This window comes from Arvicola amphibius, chromosome 9 (assembly GCF_903992535.2).
Source record: "Arvicola amphibius chromosome 9, mArvAmp1.2, whole genome shotgun sequence".
In the NCBI taxonomy this organism is placed as follows: Eukaryota; Metazoa; Chordata; class Mammalia; order Rodentia; family Cricetidae; genus Arvicola; species Arvicola amphibius.
Window position 1 is genome coordinate 109294662 of NC_052055.2, and position 20420 is coordinate 109315081.

General features: G+C 40.5%; 1 protein-coding gene across 1 annotated transcript in view; it reads right to left on the reverse strand.

The window, feature by feature from the left end:
• Window positions 1-1564, reverse strand: part of Arid5b (AT-rich interaction domain 5B) — a 175670-nt gene extending 174106 nt beyond the window's left edge. Inside the window, 2 exon segments of the mRNA XM_038342229.1 lie at window positions 792-1046; window positions 1521-1564. Of these exon segments, the coding sequence (XP_038198157.1) occupies window positions 792-1046; window positions 1521-1541 (276 nt within the window). The 5' untranslated portion in view covers window positions 1542-1564.
• Window positions 1565-20420: the final 18856 nt, after the last annotated feature.

The following is a 20420-nucleotide window of genomic DNA, read 5'->3' on the forward strand; positions in this document are numbered from 1 at the left end:
ACGCAGCCCCTCACCGCACCGCAGAGGCCCCTGCACCCGGCCCCACACCCCACTGGAAGACGTCCACTTCGCGTGGAGTCACTGGAAACCAGAACATCAAATGGTTCCGGGAGGAGGGGGAGTGGGCGCGAGATAGTTTTTAATGCCGAACGTGTTTGTGCCGGTTACACGACCGCTTTGAAATCCGCCCGGGCAGATGCGCAAGTTATTTGAATGTATTATCCCAGTACCTGTCATTTATCACTTCAGTCAACACGCCTTTGCCAACTCAATCGCTTTTGATCTCATTCTGCCTCCGTTTCGTAATTTCCGCCCTCTTAAACATATCAAATACTTAAAAGAAAAAAATAACGTGAACAATATCAAAACCCACCAAAAGAAATCCATCCAGCCTAGGGGCCAGGCACGAAGGTAAAATTTTTTAAAAAGCAAAAAAAAAAAAAATGTATATACTAATGCATGGGATATTAATCTTCAAGTGGAGGTAGCAAAACCAACACACACACACACACACACACACACACACACACACCCTGGAACAAAACCCTTCTCGACAAGTTATTTGATCTTGACTAAAATCAGCAGTTGGACGGTCTTTGTAAAGCTGACAGCCAAACTCTGACAATGGTAAAATACTCCAGCCCCAGTTAGTGGCGCTACCCCTTTAAAAAACGAGCGGATCCTGCTCGCCGCAGAACTGAATACAGTATTTTCAAGCTTGCCTTATAATACGCATTACTGGAGGGGGGTGGATAATAAAGAAGGAAGAGAGAGAGAGATAGGTTTACCACCTCGCCATGGTCGCTATTTCTGCCCTGGGGAGTGTCTTCTGGGAGGAAATAAAGTTTCGAGCTGGATAAAAGTTGCCGGCTGGTCCTTTCTTCCCACAACAGCTGGAGCTCCGCTATGCAAATCGGATCCTTTGGCGTACATCTTACAAAGAAAAAGTCGCCAAGGGACAAGATTCTTGGTTTGCCTTCAAGGTGGAATTGAAAAGCCTTATAGAAAATATAAGGTCCGTGCAACCCACACGGTGAGCCGACCCACTGCAGGAGGAGGGGGAGGGAGAGAGAGAGAAAAAAGCACCACGTAAATAATGTAGCCATCAAGCACAAATATCTATTCCCAGGCACATTCACACACAAGACAGCCAGACTCTCAATACAGACCGGCCCACAGATAGAACGCTGGGTGAAAAAAAAAAAAATCTTACAAACCTCACTAAATTTTGCCTCTCTTTTAAAAAAAAAGAAAAAAGAAAAAGAAAAAAAAAGCCCTCCGGGTCTCCACCACCACCCCTCCCCAGCTCCCCATATGAGGCAATAAAATTACATTATGTAGGTATGATCAGCGCAGGGATTTTTTTTTAAACAATAAAAATGGTTTTGGGGGATGCAGAGGGTAAAAGTTTGGTGAAAAGTTTGTGGGGGGTGTGTGGGGGGGTGGGGGGGTGGGTGAGCTGGGGGGCTGGGGAGTGCCGGGGGGCGCCGGGACCGCAGGAGCGGAGGAGAGCGAAATACCTGGAGTGAGTTGGGCTCCATCTCGACGTTCTGAATTGATTGAACTCAACATTCTCTCCAAACTTGTTGGCTTGAATGGATTGCATCAGGTCCTGGCAGGGGAAAGCATTCTCTGCTTGCAGCCGGCGTGAGGTCTCAATATAAAATTAAGCTCTCGCCTCCCCCTCAGCTCCAAAATGATTGAAAATATGTCCTAATATTTCTTCGATGACTCAATTTTTAGCTCCTGTCAAAAATATGTATGTTTGCTGCCAAAGATGGGTTGATCAAATTCGATATAGAGAAAACGGCTGCGTCCGACCTCGGCGGCAAGCAAATTGATCAAGGCAAAAACCAGACAGAAAGACGTAAAAAAAATTAAAACCCACCCTAAAACCAAGTAATGAGTGCATCTTTTTCTCTTAGTGCATCGGATCAGCGGGTAAAGTCAGCTGAGATTTTTGAAGCAGCTCAAGGCTCTCGAACTGAGTTGTGCATCTGACAGGACCTGCTTGTATATGTCTAATATAAAGAACATTTCCTGCAGAGATTCCGGGGCGCCGCTCCTCTTTCTAATGCTCCTTAGCAGATTTGCTGTTATTAGACATGTAGATTTGTTTGATAGTTAAATTACGCTTCCTCACTGCCATGTTTGAGAGAACTAATCTTTTAAATTATCTTCTGATGCCTATTTACACGGAAGGGAAAAGTGGGTTATCGATTATATAAACATATAAATATTAATGCATTTGTTCGCTTCGCAAAAAAAATACTCAGCAGGAAAAAAAAGGAAGAAGAAGAGCAGAAAGACAAGTGAGCAGTGCACACACGTCTCGTGATTTTGCAACAATATTGAACGGACAGCAACTGCATTTAGGGAGAGGAACAATAAACCGTGCATGATAAATCAATACATGCGAGCCGCGAGTCTGCTCAGAATATGAATTCGGGCTCTGGGTTCTGCGTGTGCATTCTTTAATTTTGAAGTATATACACTCGTACGTGTTTACAATGCTGATGGACGCCAAGGGCTCTCTCAAATGATAATGTGTTTATATAACCCGGCGCTACAGGAATAATATACCGACTCCTACCCCACCCCCAGTCCTTCCCCTGCCCCCCCCAAAGGGAGGGGGAGCTTCCTCGGCAATAGTTTGAAACTGAAAAAATAATTCATTTGCAAACTAGTTAAATATCATCAAAAATTAAGCTGTTGAAAACGCGGGCGGGGGGGGGGGTACGCACCGTAAGACAATAAAGGTTTTAAATGTGTATATTTATTGTTCTGGAGCCCTGGAGCATTGCGCGGTTTGCATGCACGGCTATTATGCAAACAGAGAAACTTAAGAGCGACAGAACAAGGAGCAGGCAGAGACTGCAAAGCCTTCGCTCGCTGCGACCCAGCTGCCGGTCCTCCGCCAGGCTCGCTTGCATTTTCGCAGCGTTGATGTAAAATGGTGTACTCGCTTCCCCCACCCCTTCCCGGCTCTCCTCCCACTCTTTCCAGCACCCCCCCCCCCCCAGCGATTTTATTATATTGGCACCAATCTTTCCAGAGTGGGTCTGGCAGGCTAAAAAAGTAAACATGTACTATATGGGGGATAAGGTTTGTATAGTACGACAGTTGAAACTCGATCCGCGATAAAATTACAGGATGTTGAAATTACTAGCAAGCTATTTTTAACGCTTTCGCAACGTTTCACCTCTACTCGCAGCATCGAGTTGAGACAGGATTACTTTAATGAAAATTATATTCACATGGCTGAAGTTAATACACCCAACAGAGCACAAACGCCTCGTCTTCGGTGATCTGGCGGTGGAAGGACCCTCTGTGTGTGTTTTGACGCTTTTTTTCCATAACGTCTGCCTTCGCTGCAGTAGGAATTAGGGCACTTAACATTATCTAAACCACATTTTTGATTCAGAACATGGAGAAGTCATAAAAAGGCAAGATCTATCTTGTTTCTATACACACAGAGATAAACGAAAGAAAATGGCAGATCCTCCAATTACAATAAGTAATAAAAGCCCATGCCAAAAAGCCCGTATTCTGGAAGCTGTCGAAAAGCTATTTTAATAATTTAAAGTAATATCCCAAGTCTGCACCGTGGGGGAGGACAGTGTACCAATTTAGAGTCTCCCATCTTTTGCATTAGCCAAATTATGACTTGCACCTCACTCCTTAATTATCTTCCTTGAAATTTCATCTGATCTTAACATTTCATAAACATGGGTTAGAGAGAGAAATTACAGCCCTCTCGCCCTCTCTTTTTAACTTTATGGTGCACACTGCAGACGTTTGATTAGAATAACCCATTTTGTTCATTTTTAACATATGAATGGACTTGACTGAAGGGCGTTTTACATATTTAAAAAAATATTCATGAGCTGCCTGGGGGCTTCTGTTAGCCTCTGTTCTGCTAGTGTAAATATATACATCCAATTCAAGAGATGATATATTTATAAAAAAAAAGCTAGAGTTGCTGTATTTTGACAAGATTTTCTTTGAGATCAACTGTGAGTCAGTTTCCTGCCTGACCAAGGCGGCTGCGTTTATGCAGGAAACCTCGACACAGTGCCTGAGGGCATCCCTGGATTGTGTATTAAACCTCCCTTACAAACACACAGCTTTGCCCAGCATTTGAGCAACTTGGGTAGTCTTTGGTACTGTTTAAGTCTTTAAGTGTCTGTAAATGACTTCACCTAATTAGAGCCCTTCTTCTGTGTCTCTTGAAGGTAGGCAGTACACTAGGCAGCAACGCTTAATCTCCTGATAAGGTTTCCCAAACCTAGCTCTGAATATTACTGAATTTTTGCATTTTTATAATCAGTCCCATGCTAAATCTCAAAAGCGAATCTCTTCCCCTTTCTCCAGCACCATGATCCTCAATCTCATAAACATAATAAATCTACTAAATCAATGCTCTATCCAATACCGAGAAGGGCTTTTAAAATTACAGATCACAGTAGTAGTACCCCCCCCCCCAATATCTCTTGCTTTACCTCTTTAATGTGATGTTTGATAGACACCTGTAAATTATCTGTGGAGCAACTATCCATACAAAGAAAGTTTCAATTAAGATAAGGAGATTGTATTGAAACAGTTCTTTGAAGTAATGTAGTTAATAGCCTGTTTGATTTCTGCTTGTGAGAGAGTAATAACGTGGATTCAGGCTCCATCAATCACAAAGCAGATGTAAGACCAGAGACACAGACACCCAGGGGAATAGAGGCAAACTCCTGCAGTGTAGGGTCCCTGGGCTAATATAAAGTAAATACTCATAAACAGATTGACTGTTGTAAGAAGACAATCCATTCAAGACAGTTGTAATCATGAAAGCAACTGCTTTATTTATCTATAAAAAGGCTTGTAGCTGGGACTGGCTGGGCGTAAGAGGAGGAGGGTGGAGCAGTATATATTTACATGAGCCACTATTTCTGTTTTTTTTTTCTCCCTTGTACTGAAACCCAGTAACCTCCACCCACACATCTATATTCCTGCTGCTTTATGAGCTCCCAATTCAACTAAGTTACCTGATATATTTAAAAGGTTTAAAAAATTAAAAAAAAAAACCCATTCCCTGGGCCTCAAGGGGTTGGGGGACAGAGACACATTATTCAGTGTGTGTGAATCGTTCCATAAAGGATCAGGAGGATTAAGTTAGCTGCAAAACCCAGCAGTGACATAATTAGGCAGCTTGGGCTATAATAAACAGGATCATAAAAAAAAGTACAGTTTGAAGAAAGAAGGCGTCCATTTCGAAACTGCCAATCTCTCCGCTCACCTCTGGGCCTCCCCTCCCCCCAAATTGCAAAAGGCAACTGAAGCATTTTTGACCTTGGCTACAATAATACTTCATGTTTTAGCGCTTCAGTCAGCATTTTATCTACTAATTGCTACACACTACCGCATGTGGCTCGAATCTGCCACTGCAGCTTGCTTTCATTGGTGAGCGAATTGCTTGATAAAAACTGGAAACAACCTGGCTATTTCCTTTCTGGCTCCCCCTCGGCGCCCCCACACCCTCCTTTTTTTTTTTTTTTTTTTTTTTTTTTTCTTTTTCTCTTACAGCCAGACGATACTATTTTTCTAGAAAAATCTACACAGTTGAAAACAGGGGCGGGTGGTGAATGGAACCCTAATGTCCTTCCATAGGGAAGGGTTTGGGCAAAAAGGGGAGAGTGATAGAGAGAGCACGTGTGTGTGTGTGGGGGGGGCGCAAAGCAGGGAAGCAGATCCCGGCCTGCTGAGGGGACCTGATGCCAGGTGACTCCGAACACCGGGACCTTGGCTAGTCCTGGGCAGGGTGACAGAAGGGTTCCAGCTGCCCACCTGGTAGGTCTCTCCCCTTCCTTGTTTGCAAGGCCAAGAAGTGGGGATCCAGAGGTAACCCCTAGACTGTGTGGATTGAATCGTGACTGTAAAAACCACCCCTGTGTGATGGTCAGCCACCGCCTGGCCCATCCCCCTTTCGTGCTGGCGCCACGACGAGCCAGGGCTGGTTGGCGATGGTCAGAAGGCGCCTCCAGCAGAGCGGGCTCGCCCTGCTGTGCAACAAGTCTACGGTTAGGACGATAAACAGGGTTATACGGGTCAATGCTTTCCCGGAGACCTCTAGTGGTCAAAGGTTGAGCTACACCTTAAATTTGGGATTTCTAACTGCAGCAACCACTCATCTGGACTGGGGTGGGAGTGGGATGCCAGCTCTGAATTAGGCTGGGGGAGACCTTTCTGAATGGATTTCGAATGGGACCCAGGAATGACGTGGGATACTTGGAAATAAAGGTTTCCTTGGGCAAAGGTCACCTGATGTTCTTTGTGGACAGGGGAAGCCCCAAGTTCCCTTCTTACCGCAGATGAATCTCCTAATTTCAGGGAAACGGGGTTAGAAAATGTGTACATCATTTCCGGCGACAGTATCAACGCCGAGTCTGTCTTGTGTTGTTTGTTTGCTTTGCTTGTTTAACGCAAGTTAAACTTGAGTTCTAACTTCCTTTAATTATCCAAACACTTCTTAATTTTAACCAGCCGTCACCTTTAAATGCCTCTGACATTTATGGCTTACTGAGCACACAAACACCGAACTTCTTTTTAAAAACGTTGCCTACTCTGCACGGACGTGTATAACATATGACTTTTAGCTGAATCACGATCTCCTTTTGTTGGGAGATGGCATACCATCCCATTTCAAAAGGCGAGGTGGTGGTAATTTACAGACGCCTGGTTCTTTGGATTCATCTGTGACCCTCGTGGCTCCACTGTCCTGGAAGTTCCGAGATCTGCCTGCCTCTGCCTCCCAAGTCTGATCTCAGATTTTTTTGTAATTCCTAGAACAATTACCTTATATTATACAGAAAACAGAAACCCAGGGCATCTGAGGTTATCAAACAAATGTATATATTTGCCAATATATATGTCATCTACCATGTGTGTCATATGTGCTATATATAACGTATTTATCAAATATCTAATAACCATACACATTATACATTTTATATATTCTATAAAAATATGTGTTATATGTAGTGATGGGAGCGGCGGGCTGCATTCCTGCCCAGTTCCCGGCCACCGGCTAGCTTATGCCCCGAAATAACAACACACAAATTGTATTCTTTTAAACACTACCTGGCCCATTATTTTCAGCCTTTTACTCACATCTTGACTAACCCATATCTAATAATCTGTGTAACACCATGAATGGTGTCTTACCAGGAAAGATTCAGCACATCTGACCTGGTGGCTAGCTTCATCGCATCTGGCTCCCTGAGGAGAAGCATGGCATCTGCCTAACTTAGGCGAGGCGTGGCATCTGACTGAGCCATCTACCTCACTTCCTTCTTCCTGTTCTGTCTACTCCACCCACCTAAGGGCTGGCCAAGGCAGTTTGTTTATTAGCCAATGAGAATCCTCCATCAGTTATATAATATATGCAATATGTTACACATTACATATAATATATCATATAATATGTAAGATATCATATATTTATTAAATATATTATATGATATAGCGTATATTTTATAGTATTATTATAAGAATATATAATATGTAAGGATATATAATAACTATATATAATATATATTCTTATATATATTGAAATGCACACTATATGGTATCTTTGTTCTACTGGTTGGTGGGAGTGTACATCGCCTGCAGAAGTTTCCCTCTGTGTAGTTTCGAGTGGACATTAATGCTGGCCTTGAATTTGGCAATTTACAACTTGAATTAATATGACAAGCATTATGTAAACTCTTATGTAGACATGGAGGGAACTTGGTAGCTAAATCACCGCACTGAAAGTCAAGGAATGAGTTGTCACTTATTTTCTGTGTCTCCGTGTCTGTCGTTGCAATTATGTGACACAAGTAAAGCCCAATTCTGACTTTGCCAAAGTCTCTTGGGTAATTGTGGCTCAAAATCATCTGTGTGCAGTGTTAGTCCATGCTGTGTGGTCAACCGAACCCTTGGGAGTGCCATTACCCACCCTCCAGGGCCCCAGATGGTCAAGACCATGGCTTCTCTCTGGAGGCTGAAGTGTGTAAATGGGGCTCATCATCGCCAAGGACAGAAAGTGATCAATGTCCTCGGCCAAGAAGTGCCTGGAAATTGTTATAATCCTCATTGTCAAAGACTTTTGATCAAAATGAAACTGGGTGGACTTCCTCAAAGAAGAATGGGATCAGATGGGTCTTTTGAGAATTGCACAATGGCATTAAAAATGTCATTTTATTATTTTTGTATATGTGTGTATGGTTTGTATACATGTTCATGTGTATATATGTTTATTTGTATATGGGCACGTGCATACATGAGCATTCATGTGTGTGTGTGTGTGTGTGTGTGTGTGTGTGTGCTGGTACGTGTGTATGGGGAAGTCCAAATTCACATTACATGTCTTCCTCTATCACTTTCCTCTCTATTTATGAGTCAATGTCTGTTGCTCAACCTGAAGTTTGCCAATTCTAGCCAGTTTAGCTTGACCACTTATCAGCCCCTCCTCCATCCCCCGTCTTTCCCTCCAGAGTGTTGGAATTAGTTCCTTACCTGCCTGGCATTTATATATGTGCTGGGGTTTAAACTCCAATATGCGTACCTGTGTGCTAAGCGCTTCATCCACTAAGCCAACTCCCTACCCATGTGACACCACTTTAATGGCATACTGGAACTAATTCCCACCAGGACCCCGGAGTTGATTATTATATTTTGGGGGGACTTTGCAAGCAGGCGATTAAGTGCACCCATTATTAAGCCTTAACTTCCATAAATTCACAGTTCCCTAAATTATATGAATGAACAAGGAAATAGACCCGAACCCCATTGCATTGTATTCTGCTGCAGTTTTCTGCCATCTCTACTCTGGAGGTTAACTCTATCCCATGTTCCCTCTTCCCAATGACATCCCTACTACTGCATATCTCTTCGGCATCCACTGGCATGACAGTGGTGGCTTTGAAACATGAAAGAATGATAGCACTTATATACCATGGAACTCAATAAAGGTTATACATCAGAATATGACATATTGCTTATTGATAGGTTAGACTTAGGGGAGAACTATGGTTTGACTCTGAACTGTCTCTTGAAGGCACGCTTGGCTGCCAGCTGATGGCACTTGGGGGAAGTGGTTGGGCTTTGATTCCATCCATGGGTTCATTTCCCACGCTTAAAACTCTTGGCGGATGATTGTAGAGACAGGAAATAGAGGCCAGTTTGAGAGTCAAGCAACTGGGTACTTGAGTTTGAAGGATATGCTTGCCTCCGGCTGTTCTTGGCCTCTGTGTTTTCTATAACCAGGATACAAAACCCTTTCCTCCACCACATGCTGTCTGTTTGCTAAAACCTTTGGCTTCACTTCAGGCCCAAAGTGACAGGAGTATTGTGACCCTCAACTGAGACCTGCAAAACTGTGAGCTCAAACAAATCTTTCTTCCTTCAAACTCCCCTCAAGTACTTGTTCCCATAACAGAATGCTAACCGAGAAACTAAAGGACAGAGGAAATTTGGTAGATTAGGATGGATAATTTTAGCTGTTGACTGGGCTGGTGAGGGAGGGGGTTGGCCTGCATTGACGGCCAAACATTATCCTCGGTGTGTTTGCAAGGAAGTCACTGAATGGGATTCATATTCTGCTAAAGTGGACTGTGTCCCCTAATATGGATGGAGATATAGTCAAAAGCTTAGCACAGCCAGCTTACAGAAGAGGAACACCCCACTCAACTTGAGCTCAGAATTTGGTCATTCTTTTAGGCCTTCAGAGTGAACTCAGAACATTGGCTCCCCTGATCCATAGGCCTTTGGACTCTGGAAGTACATGCTGGCTTTTCTAAGTTTTCTGCTTATTCACTACTTAAAGACTTTTTAGTATCCATTAACAATCATGTACACCAATGCTGTATAATAAATTAATATATATACACACACACATAAACATACACACGTACTTTATTGGTTCTCTTCCCCTGGAGACCCTTGACTAATCTGCGAATTAAACCTAAAAGTATGCTAAAAATCTGTTTCCAATTATTTTATGACTAGCACAGAAATGGAGGATATATTGAAACTCATCATTTATTACCAGAAGGAAGTTGCTTATTATTAAAGAGAGAATGAAATTCAGGGATGTATCCTTAAGGTTTATTTTTTAACTTCTGTTTTATTCCTTGGGAGAAATGAAAATGTCAACTGGCATCTATTTATTCATTTTGAGACTGTAGCTATGGATAGAGATAAGCAAATATCTACAAAACGATAGAGTGAGAATAAATTGCTGTATGTAATGAGCAGAACTGATAATTTTATTACTATTTGGAACTTTCTTCTATGTCAGTAAAATGTATGTATTATTACTTTCCCCATTGATGTAATAAGATGTTTGACAAAAGGCATTTCAAGGGATGAAGGCCTTACCATCTCCACCACCACCACCACCACCACCATCATCACTGTATTGTCTTTTTATTTGAAGGCATGTGGTTGGTTCATCAAGCCTTCAAAGGCAAAGAGGCAGGAGTATAAGGCGACTAATCACATTGCTTCTGCAGACTGGAAGCAAACACCAGGGTTGGGCTGTTAAGCTTAAAGGCCCACCCACAGTGACTCACTTCCTCTAGGAAGGCTACCCCTCCTAAGGATCCTACACCCTTCCAAGCTGGGAACCAAGTATTCAAACATATGTGCCCATGGGGGACATTGTACATTCATATCACAGCAGTGTATAACAAACTTATATGCACTTATATGTATGTATGTGTACAATTAGGTATAGATATACACACATAGATACCTAGACATCTATATAGTATGCACAGGCTCATATACATATAAATACCATATTTATATATACATAGACACATGCACATGTTGAGAGAGGCCGCTAGTTCATTTCCCAACTGATCTGACTTGAAATAATCACACAAAAACTAAATTATTTGCAATACTGTTTGGCCAATAACTTAAGCATATTTCTAGCTAGCTCTTATATCCTAAACAAACCCATATCCATTAATCTGTGCATCAACATGAGGTCATGGCCTACCAGCAAAATTTTCCAGCTGGCAGCTTGCATCTTTCTCCTCTGAAAGCTACATGGCTTCTCATTGACTCTGCCTTCTTTCTACCAACATTCAGTTTAGTTTTTCCTGTTTAACTCTATTCTGTTAAGCCACTGGCTGAAACAGCTTCTTTATTTGTTAACCAATAAAAGCAACACATATACAGAAGGACTTCCCACACCATTTCCCATTTTCTGTCTAAATGAAAAGGAAGGTTTTAACTTTAACACAGTAAAATTATATATAACAACACAGGTATCAAGCAAGAATTACAGTTACAATATCCATATCTACTTTATCTTTTATCATAACTAAGGAAAACTATAATTATAACTATCTACTTTGCAACTCCACCAAAGAAGGATATAATATTACCTAAGTAAACAGGAAGTGCATTGTAAGCAACTTCCAAAACTCTAGAATTGACTGAGACATCTCACTGTCTGGACAGTCACCCAAAGTTCTTCGGTAATGTTGCAGGTACCCATCTTCAGCCTACTGGCCCATAGTCTCTGGCAGATTTTTACATGAAGCAGAAAATTTCAAAGATAGTTCTGCCTATATTGGTATTTTGTCAGTCACTTTCTTCTGTGTCCTGCAGAGTATCTGGCAGACTCTTTCATGAAGCAGAAACCCTGAAGGATGATCTCACCTTTAGGCAACTTCAGTAGTCATTTTTCTGTGGGCCCTGCAAGTCAAGTCAAGCAGTTCAGGCAAGAGCAGTTTCTTGCTCAAATGACTAACAAACTCCATGAGTAGCTTCTTTGATGCCCATTATTCTCTTGAAGTAGATTGCTGCTGCCAGGAGCAGATGTGTATCACTATCATGAAAAGGCCTAAATTTTTAAAACATTTTAAATGCCAAATTCTGTAGCCTTTGAAAGGTTTGAAGAATAACTATCCATTTGAAATATATCTGTGTACATCTAGAAAATCTAACTAACATGACTACAAGCTTAAATATTAAAGATGATTATCTATTAACCTATATTTCTTAATTATGCATTACATTTTTAAATGAGCTGTGCAAACATAATACCTTAATCAAAAGCAGAAATATATATATATATACATATATATATATATATATATATATATATATATTCTCATCCTTGGTGGAAACATAAGAACTTCTTTTCCAAAGCAGCAAATCCGTAGACTGAAAATTTGAAGTCCAGATACCATATATATATATATATATATATATATATATATATGTATATGCACATATACATATATATATATATATGTTGGTTTAGCTTAGCAGGCCATACAATGAAATGTCTCTCTGTACTTAGTCCTTTACAGTCAAAAATTCAAGGAAACACAATAATATACATAATCCCAGACTCTCTGTGTATATTCCATCTTTTTTTTCTTACTTTTTCTACAAGTTTATTCTGTCTCTTTAAAGACTTTATTTTTTTAAAATTTACTTCTTTTTATAACACTCTATACTCTTTTTCTTCTCTCTCCCAAGCCTATGTGCATTTTTTTGAACACAGTATGACACATTTAAAGGTCTTTTTCATCTGAATTTGTCTTTATTTTTTTATTTTTTTTTTGGTTTTTTGAGACAGGGTTTCACTGTAGTTTTAGAGCCTGTCCTGGAACTAGCTCTTGTAGACCAGGCTGGCCTCGAACTCACAGAGATCTGCCTGCCTCTGCCTCCCAAGTGCTGGGATTAAAGGCATGCGCCACCACCGCCCGGCTCTGAATTTGTCTTTATTGTGTATCTGTAATCCTTTTCTGACCAGGACCACTTCTTAAAATGGTAAGCGGTAGGGCTAGGACTAAGGCTTCTTTGCCTTTTGGCTCTGCCTAGTCCAACATGGTCAAGGCATGGTCACCACCTCTGCTAGCCATGCATACTGCCCCAGGTCCACATATATAGTGGGGCTATGTTACACTATTAAGCAGTTTGTAACATACTGCTCACAAATCCCAATTAAATGCTCCTTAGCAGGACCTCCTGAAAGAGTTTGAGCCATTTGTACTGACAAACCAGGAAGCTGTCTCCAAAAGAAGCCATGCAGTCTTTACTGCTAAAGCTGAGGCAGGAAGCCTCTTAAAGGAGCCATGTCTCTGCTTTCCACCAGCAAACAGAGCAAGAAGCTGTGTTAAACTCTGGTTTTTTTTTTTGTGTGTGTGTGTGTGTGTGTCTAGAATTCCTTTTCAATCTTTCTCAGGTTTTTAAGTGGATTTAGTTGACCAAGTTGGTCAATTTGTTGGGAGAGACTGCTAGTTCATTTCCCAACCACCCTGACTTGAATAACTACACAGAAACTAAATTATTTGCAATACTGTTTGGCCAATAGTTTAAGCATATTTTTGCTAGCTCTTATATCCTAAACTAACCCATCTCCATTAATCTGTGCATCATCATGAGGTCATGGCCTACAGGCAAAGTTTTCTAGCTGGTGGCTTGCTTCTTTCTCCTCTGGTGACTATATGGCTTCTCATTAACTCTGCCTTCTTTCTCCCAGCATTCAATTTAGTTTTTCCCACCTAGCTCTATTCTGCTAAGCCACTGGCCAAAACAGCTTTACTCATTAACCAATAAAAGCAACACATATACAGAAGGACTTCCCACACCATGCACACTTTCTTGAGCTGAAGAAAGAACTGCTGTTAAATGCTTAAGAATTTACCCCTACCTAAACAAGGCCTTGAACAAGACATGCTGCTTCAGATAGCAGTGCAATTAGTCTCCTGTAGCTCACCACCTGTCTTATATAGTCCACACATTACAGATCTGATTTATAATTTTAAATGGTTCAGGATCATGTGGTGAAAAACACTATGTGACATGTGATAGTGATATGAAATTCAAATTTTGGTGACCAGAAAGAAACATGATTGGGACACAAGTCACTTTTAGTTATGTATTTTCCGTGGCTGTTTCTGTGCAGATGTGGCATGGCACATAACTATGGTGGAGACTGGACATTCCTCAGTGTATTTGCCCCTGTAATACAGGCTGGTGTAGTCCTGTCCAAGGATTCAATATATTCCTAAGCTAGGAAGAGTGGACTCAGCCAGGTGACCTACTAAGGGTATTCCTTGTCAAGAGCTCTAGAAAAATAATCTTGGTAAACAGAGATGGCAAAGTATCCATAGTTCCAAGAGATGCAGTGTAATTGGAGGTTTCTCTCCTGCCCATATTTCCCAGATATCCACTGTGAGGCTTAATATTAATTACAAACTGTTTAGCTGATGGCTCAGGCTTATTTCTAACTAGCTTTTATACCTTAAATTAATCTATTTCTATTAATCTATACATTGTAACATGGTCATGGCATTACCTCACGTCTTGCTTCTCCAGTGGCTGCTGGCATCTCCCTGACTCCACTTTCTTTGCTCCATTTCCTACCTGCTATATTCTGCATGATTATTGGCTAAATCAGCTTCTTTATTAACCAATGGTAATACAACATATTTGCAGCATACAAAAGGGCATCCCACATCATCTCCCCTTTTCTGACTAATTAAAAAGGAAGGTTTTAATTTTAACATAGTAAAATTACATATAAATGAAATGATTGTCAGCAAGAATAACAGCTACAATATTTAGTCTATTTGTGTTTGAAAAAAATTAAAGAAAATATTCTATCATCTATCCTATCTTTGTGAGTCTAACGTTTCATATCTAATTTATATTTATTATAACTAAGAAAAACCGTAATTATAACTGTCTAATCTTCAACTCCATCAAATACACCAGAAGGATATATTACCTGAGTAACTGGGAAGTAACTGTAAGCACATTCCAAAATGACAGAGATATCTGACTGCCTGGACAGTCACACAAAGTCTTCTGAAATTGTTGGGGCATCCATCTTCAGCCTATAGGCCTAGAGTGTCTGGCAAATTTCTTAGTGAAGTAGGACATCTGAAGGACTGTCCTATCTATTTTGGCAAAATTCATCAGGTACTTTTTTTTTTATATCCTGCAGAAAGTCTGGAAGACTCTTTTATTAAGCAGGAACCCGAAGGACTATCCCACCTTGTTTTGGTGGATCCTGCATGTCCAGTTCATACAGCAGACCATTAAGCAGTCCAGGCAAGATCAGTTTCTTGCCCAAATGCCTAGCCTTGCTACATTGAAAGCGAACTCCATAAGGAATTTCTTTGATGCCCATTATCCTCTTGAAGTAACTGGTGCTGCCAGAAGCAGACATCACTGTCAAGAAAAGTCTAAGTTCCTAAAATATTTTAAATGCCATATTCTGTAGGAATTTGAAGTGTGTGAAGATTACCTATCTATTTGAAATATATGTCTACATATCTAGAAAACCTAACTAATATGTCTATAAGTTTGACTATTACAGATGACTATTAATTTGCATTTCTTAACTATACATTAATTTTTAAATGAATTGTTTAAACACAATACCTTAAACAAGAATAGAAATATATATAGAATGCCACAAAATTAACCTTAAATTTGTATCAGTAAATCAAAATTCTTACAAATGTAAAGTATTTTGAGATTAATAGTTGCTTTTGGATTAAAATAGATTCAATAATCTACAGATTCTCATCTACAGATTCTCATCTTTTGTGGAAGCAAAAGCAGAACCTCTTTTCCAAAGCAACATATCCTCAGACCCAAAGTTTGAAGTCAAGATATCTTTATGTTGGTTTAGCTTAGCAGTTGCCATAATCAAATGTCTGTCATACTTAGTTCATTAACAGTCAAAAAAATTCAAATGGAACACAATAGCATACATAATCCAGACTCTATGTGTATTTGCCATTTTTATGTGGTTTATTATAATTTTTATTGTTCTATTTCCTTTTTAAGAACCTCAGTTTATTATCTTTAAATTATTCATTTAATCTATGACTCTGTCTATCCTTTACCCCTCTCTCTCAAGCCTATGCATATATAAAAAACACACTGTAACTGTTTAGAGGCCTTTTTGTCTGAATCTGTCTATATTGTGTATCTGTAATCTTTTTCTGAACAGGAGAGGTTTAAAATGTTAAGTGGGCATGGCCAGGATCAACACCATAGTTTTGGCTGTTGTCTGCTGCCCATTGGCTTTCCAACATGGAGGAGGTATGTTCACCACCAGCTCTGGGAGCCATGCTAATCACCAGAACTCTAGGGACACAGTAGGTCCATGCCGCCATCAAGCAGCTTATAACATACTGCCCACAAACCCCAGTTAAGTGCTCCATAGCAGGACCTGCTGAAAAAGCCATCTGTGCCATCAACACGAACCAGGAAGCCATCTTCTAAAGGAGCCGTGCATCTGCTCATCACCAAGAAACAGAGCCTATCTGAAAAACACGTGGCTACCAAAAAACTGTACTTGACTCCCATTTTGGGGGTCTAGAAGCCTTCTTTTTTAAAGTTCTTTTTTGTTTTTTGGGTTTTTTTTTTTGGTCTTATGTGGATCCATGCCAGATTGTGGGTGCCATTTATAACTAGAGGTTTCTCTTCTACCTCCAGTTCCCAAATAACTACTCTGAGGCTTAATATTATTACAAACTGCTTGGCCTATTAGTTCCGGCTTATTATTAACTAGCTCTTACAACTTGAATTAACCCATTTCTGTTAATCTATGTATTACCACGTGGCTGTGATGTTACCTCACACCTTGCTTCTCCAGCAGCTGCTGGTATCTCTCTGGGTCCACCTTCTTTTCCCCTTTACCTTTGCTTGGATTTCTCGCCTAGTTAAATTTTGCCCTGCTATAAGTAAAAGCATCTTCTTCATTAAGCAATGGTAATAAAACATTTTCACAGCATACAGAGAGCCATCCCACATCAATGCAGCTTGTTGACTGAATACCAGGGACTTTGCTAATGCCACCACTAGTGTAGGAACAGAGCACTCCTTGGATTTTTTTCCCCCACCCAGTGGATGACAGTGTTGTTCCCCTTTGTGTTTGTCCTAAAGCACGGTATAATTTTGTTGGTTGTTATTAAATATTTATTGAGTTTTTTTTTGCCCAGTGTGGTTCAGTTACTATGTGTGTGAAGGGACCCTTCAGAATGAAAGGTGAGATATAAATAGAGGATTATTTTATGAATTGTTGCAAGTTGCAATATGGAAATGTGGTAATTCACTAATCCTATATCAGCCCATATATCTGGGAAACAGCCATGCATCACCTTGCTATTTGAATCTAACACCATTTATATCTTATTTTTTAAAAATGTCCAATCATTTTTTTAAATGAGAAAAAGCAGTGGAGGGAAAAAAAACTCCTTTAATGCAATGCTTCAGCTGAAAGTTTAATGACACAAAAGGCAGGCAATTCAAACTTACAGGTCCCGCAGCAACTGTAACTCTGCTATATAGCACATTTAGGCATAGATTTCACAGCATGTACCTCAATACAAAATACTCCTCACTGGGCCTGCAAGGGGGCAGAGTGATGGTTGCTATGGGTACCATGACTTTGAATTTCCAGATTTTTGGAGAGTTTAAATTCTCAACCAGAACATCACATTAATAGTTCATTTTTTCTTTTTGCACTGAAAATAATAAAGGCAGTACCGTTGTTTGCCCTGTCAAACCCATCCCCAGCTCAGTCCACTGCACAGAATAAATACCTCCCCAAACACACTCACCCTACTTGCTAAAATTAAACACATGACATGACCTCAGCCAAGGGAATATTTTAGTTTGCAAATTTATATGCGATGACTTTCACTTGGATTAGCTAAATCTGCTTTCTCATCCTTTCTTGAAATCACCAATAAATTCAGGTTAACTCTTTCAGAATTTGGACATATTTTATCTGGTTTTCATGGCTGAGAGGATATGATAATCATATTCATTGTATATGAAATATGCAATGTGTGTATTTATAATTTATGCTCTGTCTACTTCCAAAAGGAACTGGAGCCAGCTAACTGCAGGCATTCATTTATTCATTTATTCCTTGAGCATACCAAGCAACTTTATGTCTTTATATTGATGGTCTCAGGATCTCTTTTCACTTTGACAATTAATGGGGATATCAGAGTCTTTGTTTATGGTGGAGATGTCTATATGCATCTAACTCTGAATATAAATGCACATATACATAGCTCTACATAGATCCCAATCTTAGACTTTAAAGTGGAAACAGCTACAATTATTTATTCATTAACTTACTGTAAAGTGATAAATTCATTGAGAAAATATATTTTTATGAAAATAATTTTTCTTCCCAAAATGATAAACTGTGATAGGAAAAGATACTAGTTAAGGCTACAAGGTTGCTTAGAAACCCCACTGTAGTCTGTGACAGATAAGTAGTTAAGAGAAGCAAATGATGTCTTGGTGTTGTGGTGATTGTTGTCTTGACCCCACAACCTCCCGGAAATGTCTAGATTCCCAGACCATACCTGAAGAGCTATTTGTGCATATTTGCCTATGCTGTTCTGCCAAGTCTATGGCTGTTCTTTGCCTACAGAAAGCTCCTATTCATTCTTCAAAGCAGGAGGGAGGTCTATATATTGACACCTCTTTTCGCTGGATTCGGATAGAACTTTCTGCGTACCCCACCCAAACCCTTTGTTATGTAGCACCTGACTTCATGTTTAATTACCTGATGTTACCCTCTACATTTGCCAAGGAGAGGCCACATCTGTTCTTTTTGTTCCCTAACATGGCAGCTGGCATCCCATATATACACAATATTGGGAGTTTAATTCAATGAGTGATACATGGATACTCTAATTCACCGAGCCCCAAATGCATTTTTAGTCACTCCGCACAACTGTCTCGAATTTAATCCATGCTGTTGCTGGGAGGGTGGCACTCTTCAGTATTCTTGAGGGAGGTGACTGAGGCTTCATCAAAGTTCAGTAGCCAGCAAGTGACAAAGTTTAATGGGTCCTAGCACCGACGTGAGAAAGACATGAGAAAGAAGACAAAGCAAGCAGAGCCTCTGTCTTTAAGCCATCTATAGCCTACTCTGGGAGATAAGACACAGAGCCCAAATAAAAGCCACATAACAATATGGAAGTCAGTGCACAGACGACCATAATTAAAGCAATGCCGACTTTGCCAGAATAGCTACTTCCCTAATGAAATATTTAAGGTCAAGCCTTTGAAGTGTCTCTGTCTCTCGCTAGACCCTTGATTTAGAATGCATGTCAGATAAATATATATTTATTTGTAAGTTAATATTTGCTATTGCACTAATCTGTTACACAGATACCACACATATATTAATGTTCTCAAAGCTATTAATCACAGATAAATCTATAAGGCTGAGGCAGCTGTATTTATTTATATACGTGTGTGTGCAATCCGATTTGTTTCAGAATGTTGATTAATTATGCGCCTTGCTTTGGAAACAGTTCATCTAGTCTAGGAAGGCTTAATGTAGGCTACAAATCTGCTCCTCTGGGACCCCCCCCCGTAGAGGTGTGTCACCCATTTGTGGTCAAGTAACCGAAGACTGAATGCCATGTAGAGCTTGGGGGCCTTCATGAAGCCAGAAAAGGCAAGGGTGAAGCCAATCTTGATATTTTAAAGTTGAAATGCCAAAGAGCTACATTTTATAAAATAACGAATTTTTCTTTTGGCCTCCTACATACCCAAGGGTCAGTGTCGTCCACACTCTGCCTCACTGAACATGCGTTACCTAAGTTAGTGTTCATGCCAACAGTTTCCCTAAGTCGGTGCCCGTGCTCTATGTAAGTCAGTGCCCATGCTTTGCCTAAGTTAGTCTTCAGGCTTTTCCTAAGTCAGTGTCCACATTTTGATGTCTTGAAGCAGCCCCCATTTTGGGTGGACCTGGCCAGTCAAAGTCTGAGAGTGAAATGTCTTGAGCTGTATCTTGCTCCTGGTTGAGTGTACCCTCTTTGTGTGTGTGTGTGTGTGTGTGTGTCTGTAGATGCACATATATTTGTGCATGTGTCTGTAGAAACCATGGAATAGATTAAGACTGGGTGGTCAGTCTTGAGTTGATGTTACTTTCATGAATGTCTGTGTGTGGTGTGTGTGTGTGTGTGTGTGTGTGTGTGTGTGTGTGTTCTTGTTTGCATCCATGTATGCCTAAAAGTGCACAGACATCCTTTGGCAGACATGTGCCAAAGATCAGATATCCTGCTCCATCACTCTCTACTTTATTCCCTTGAGACAGGGTCTCTCTCTGGACCTGGAACTAGGCTTTTGGCCAGAACATTCCAGCCATACTTCTGTCCCTGCCCATATGTCATGCCTTTTTAGGTAGGAGCTGGGATTAGAACTTAAGTCCTTATACTTAAATAGCAAGTGCTTTTACCTATCGAGCCATCTCTCCAGTCCCTCTGTCTATGTTCTTAATAACACCCCTTATCATCAGTTTGATGATAGTGTCCTAGATGTTACAAGAGAAAAAAATAATTCACATGCTTGATGAATGAATGTGTTAA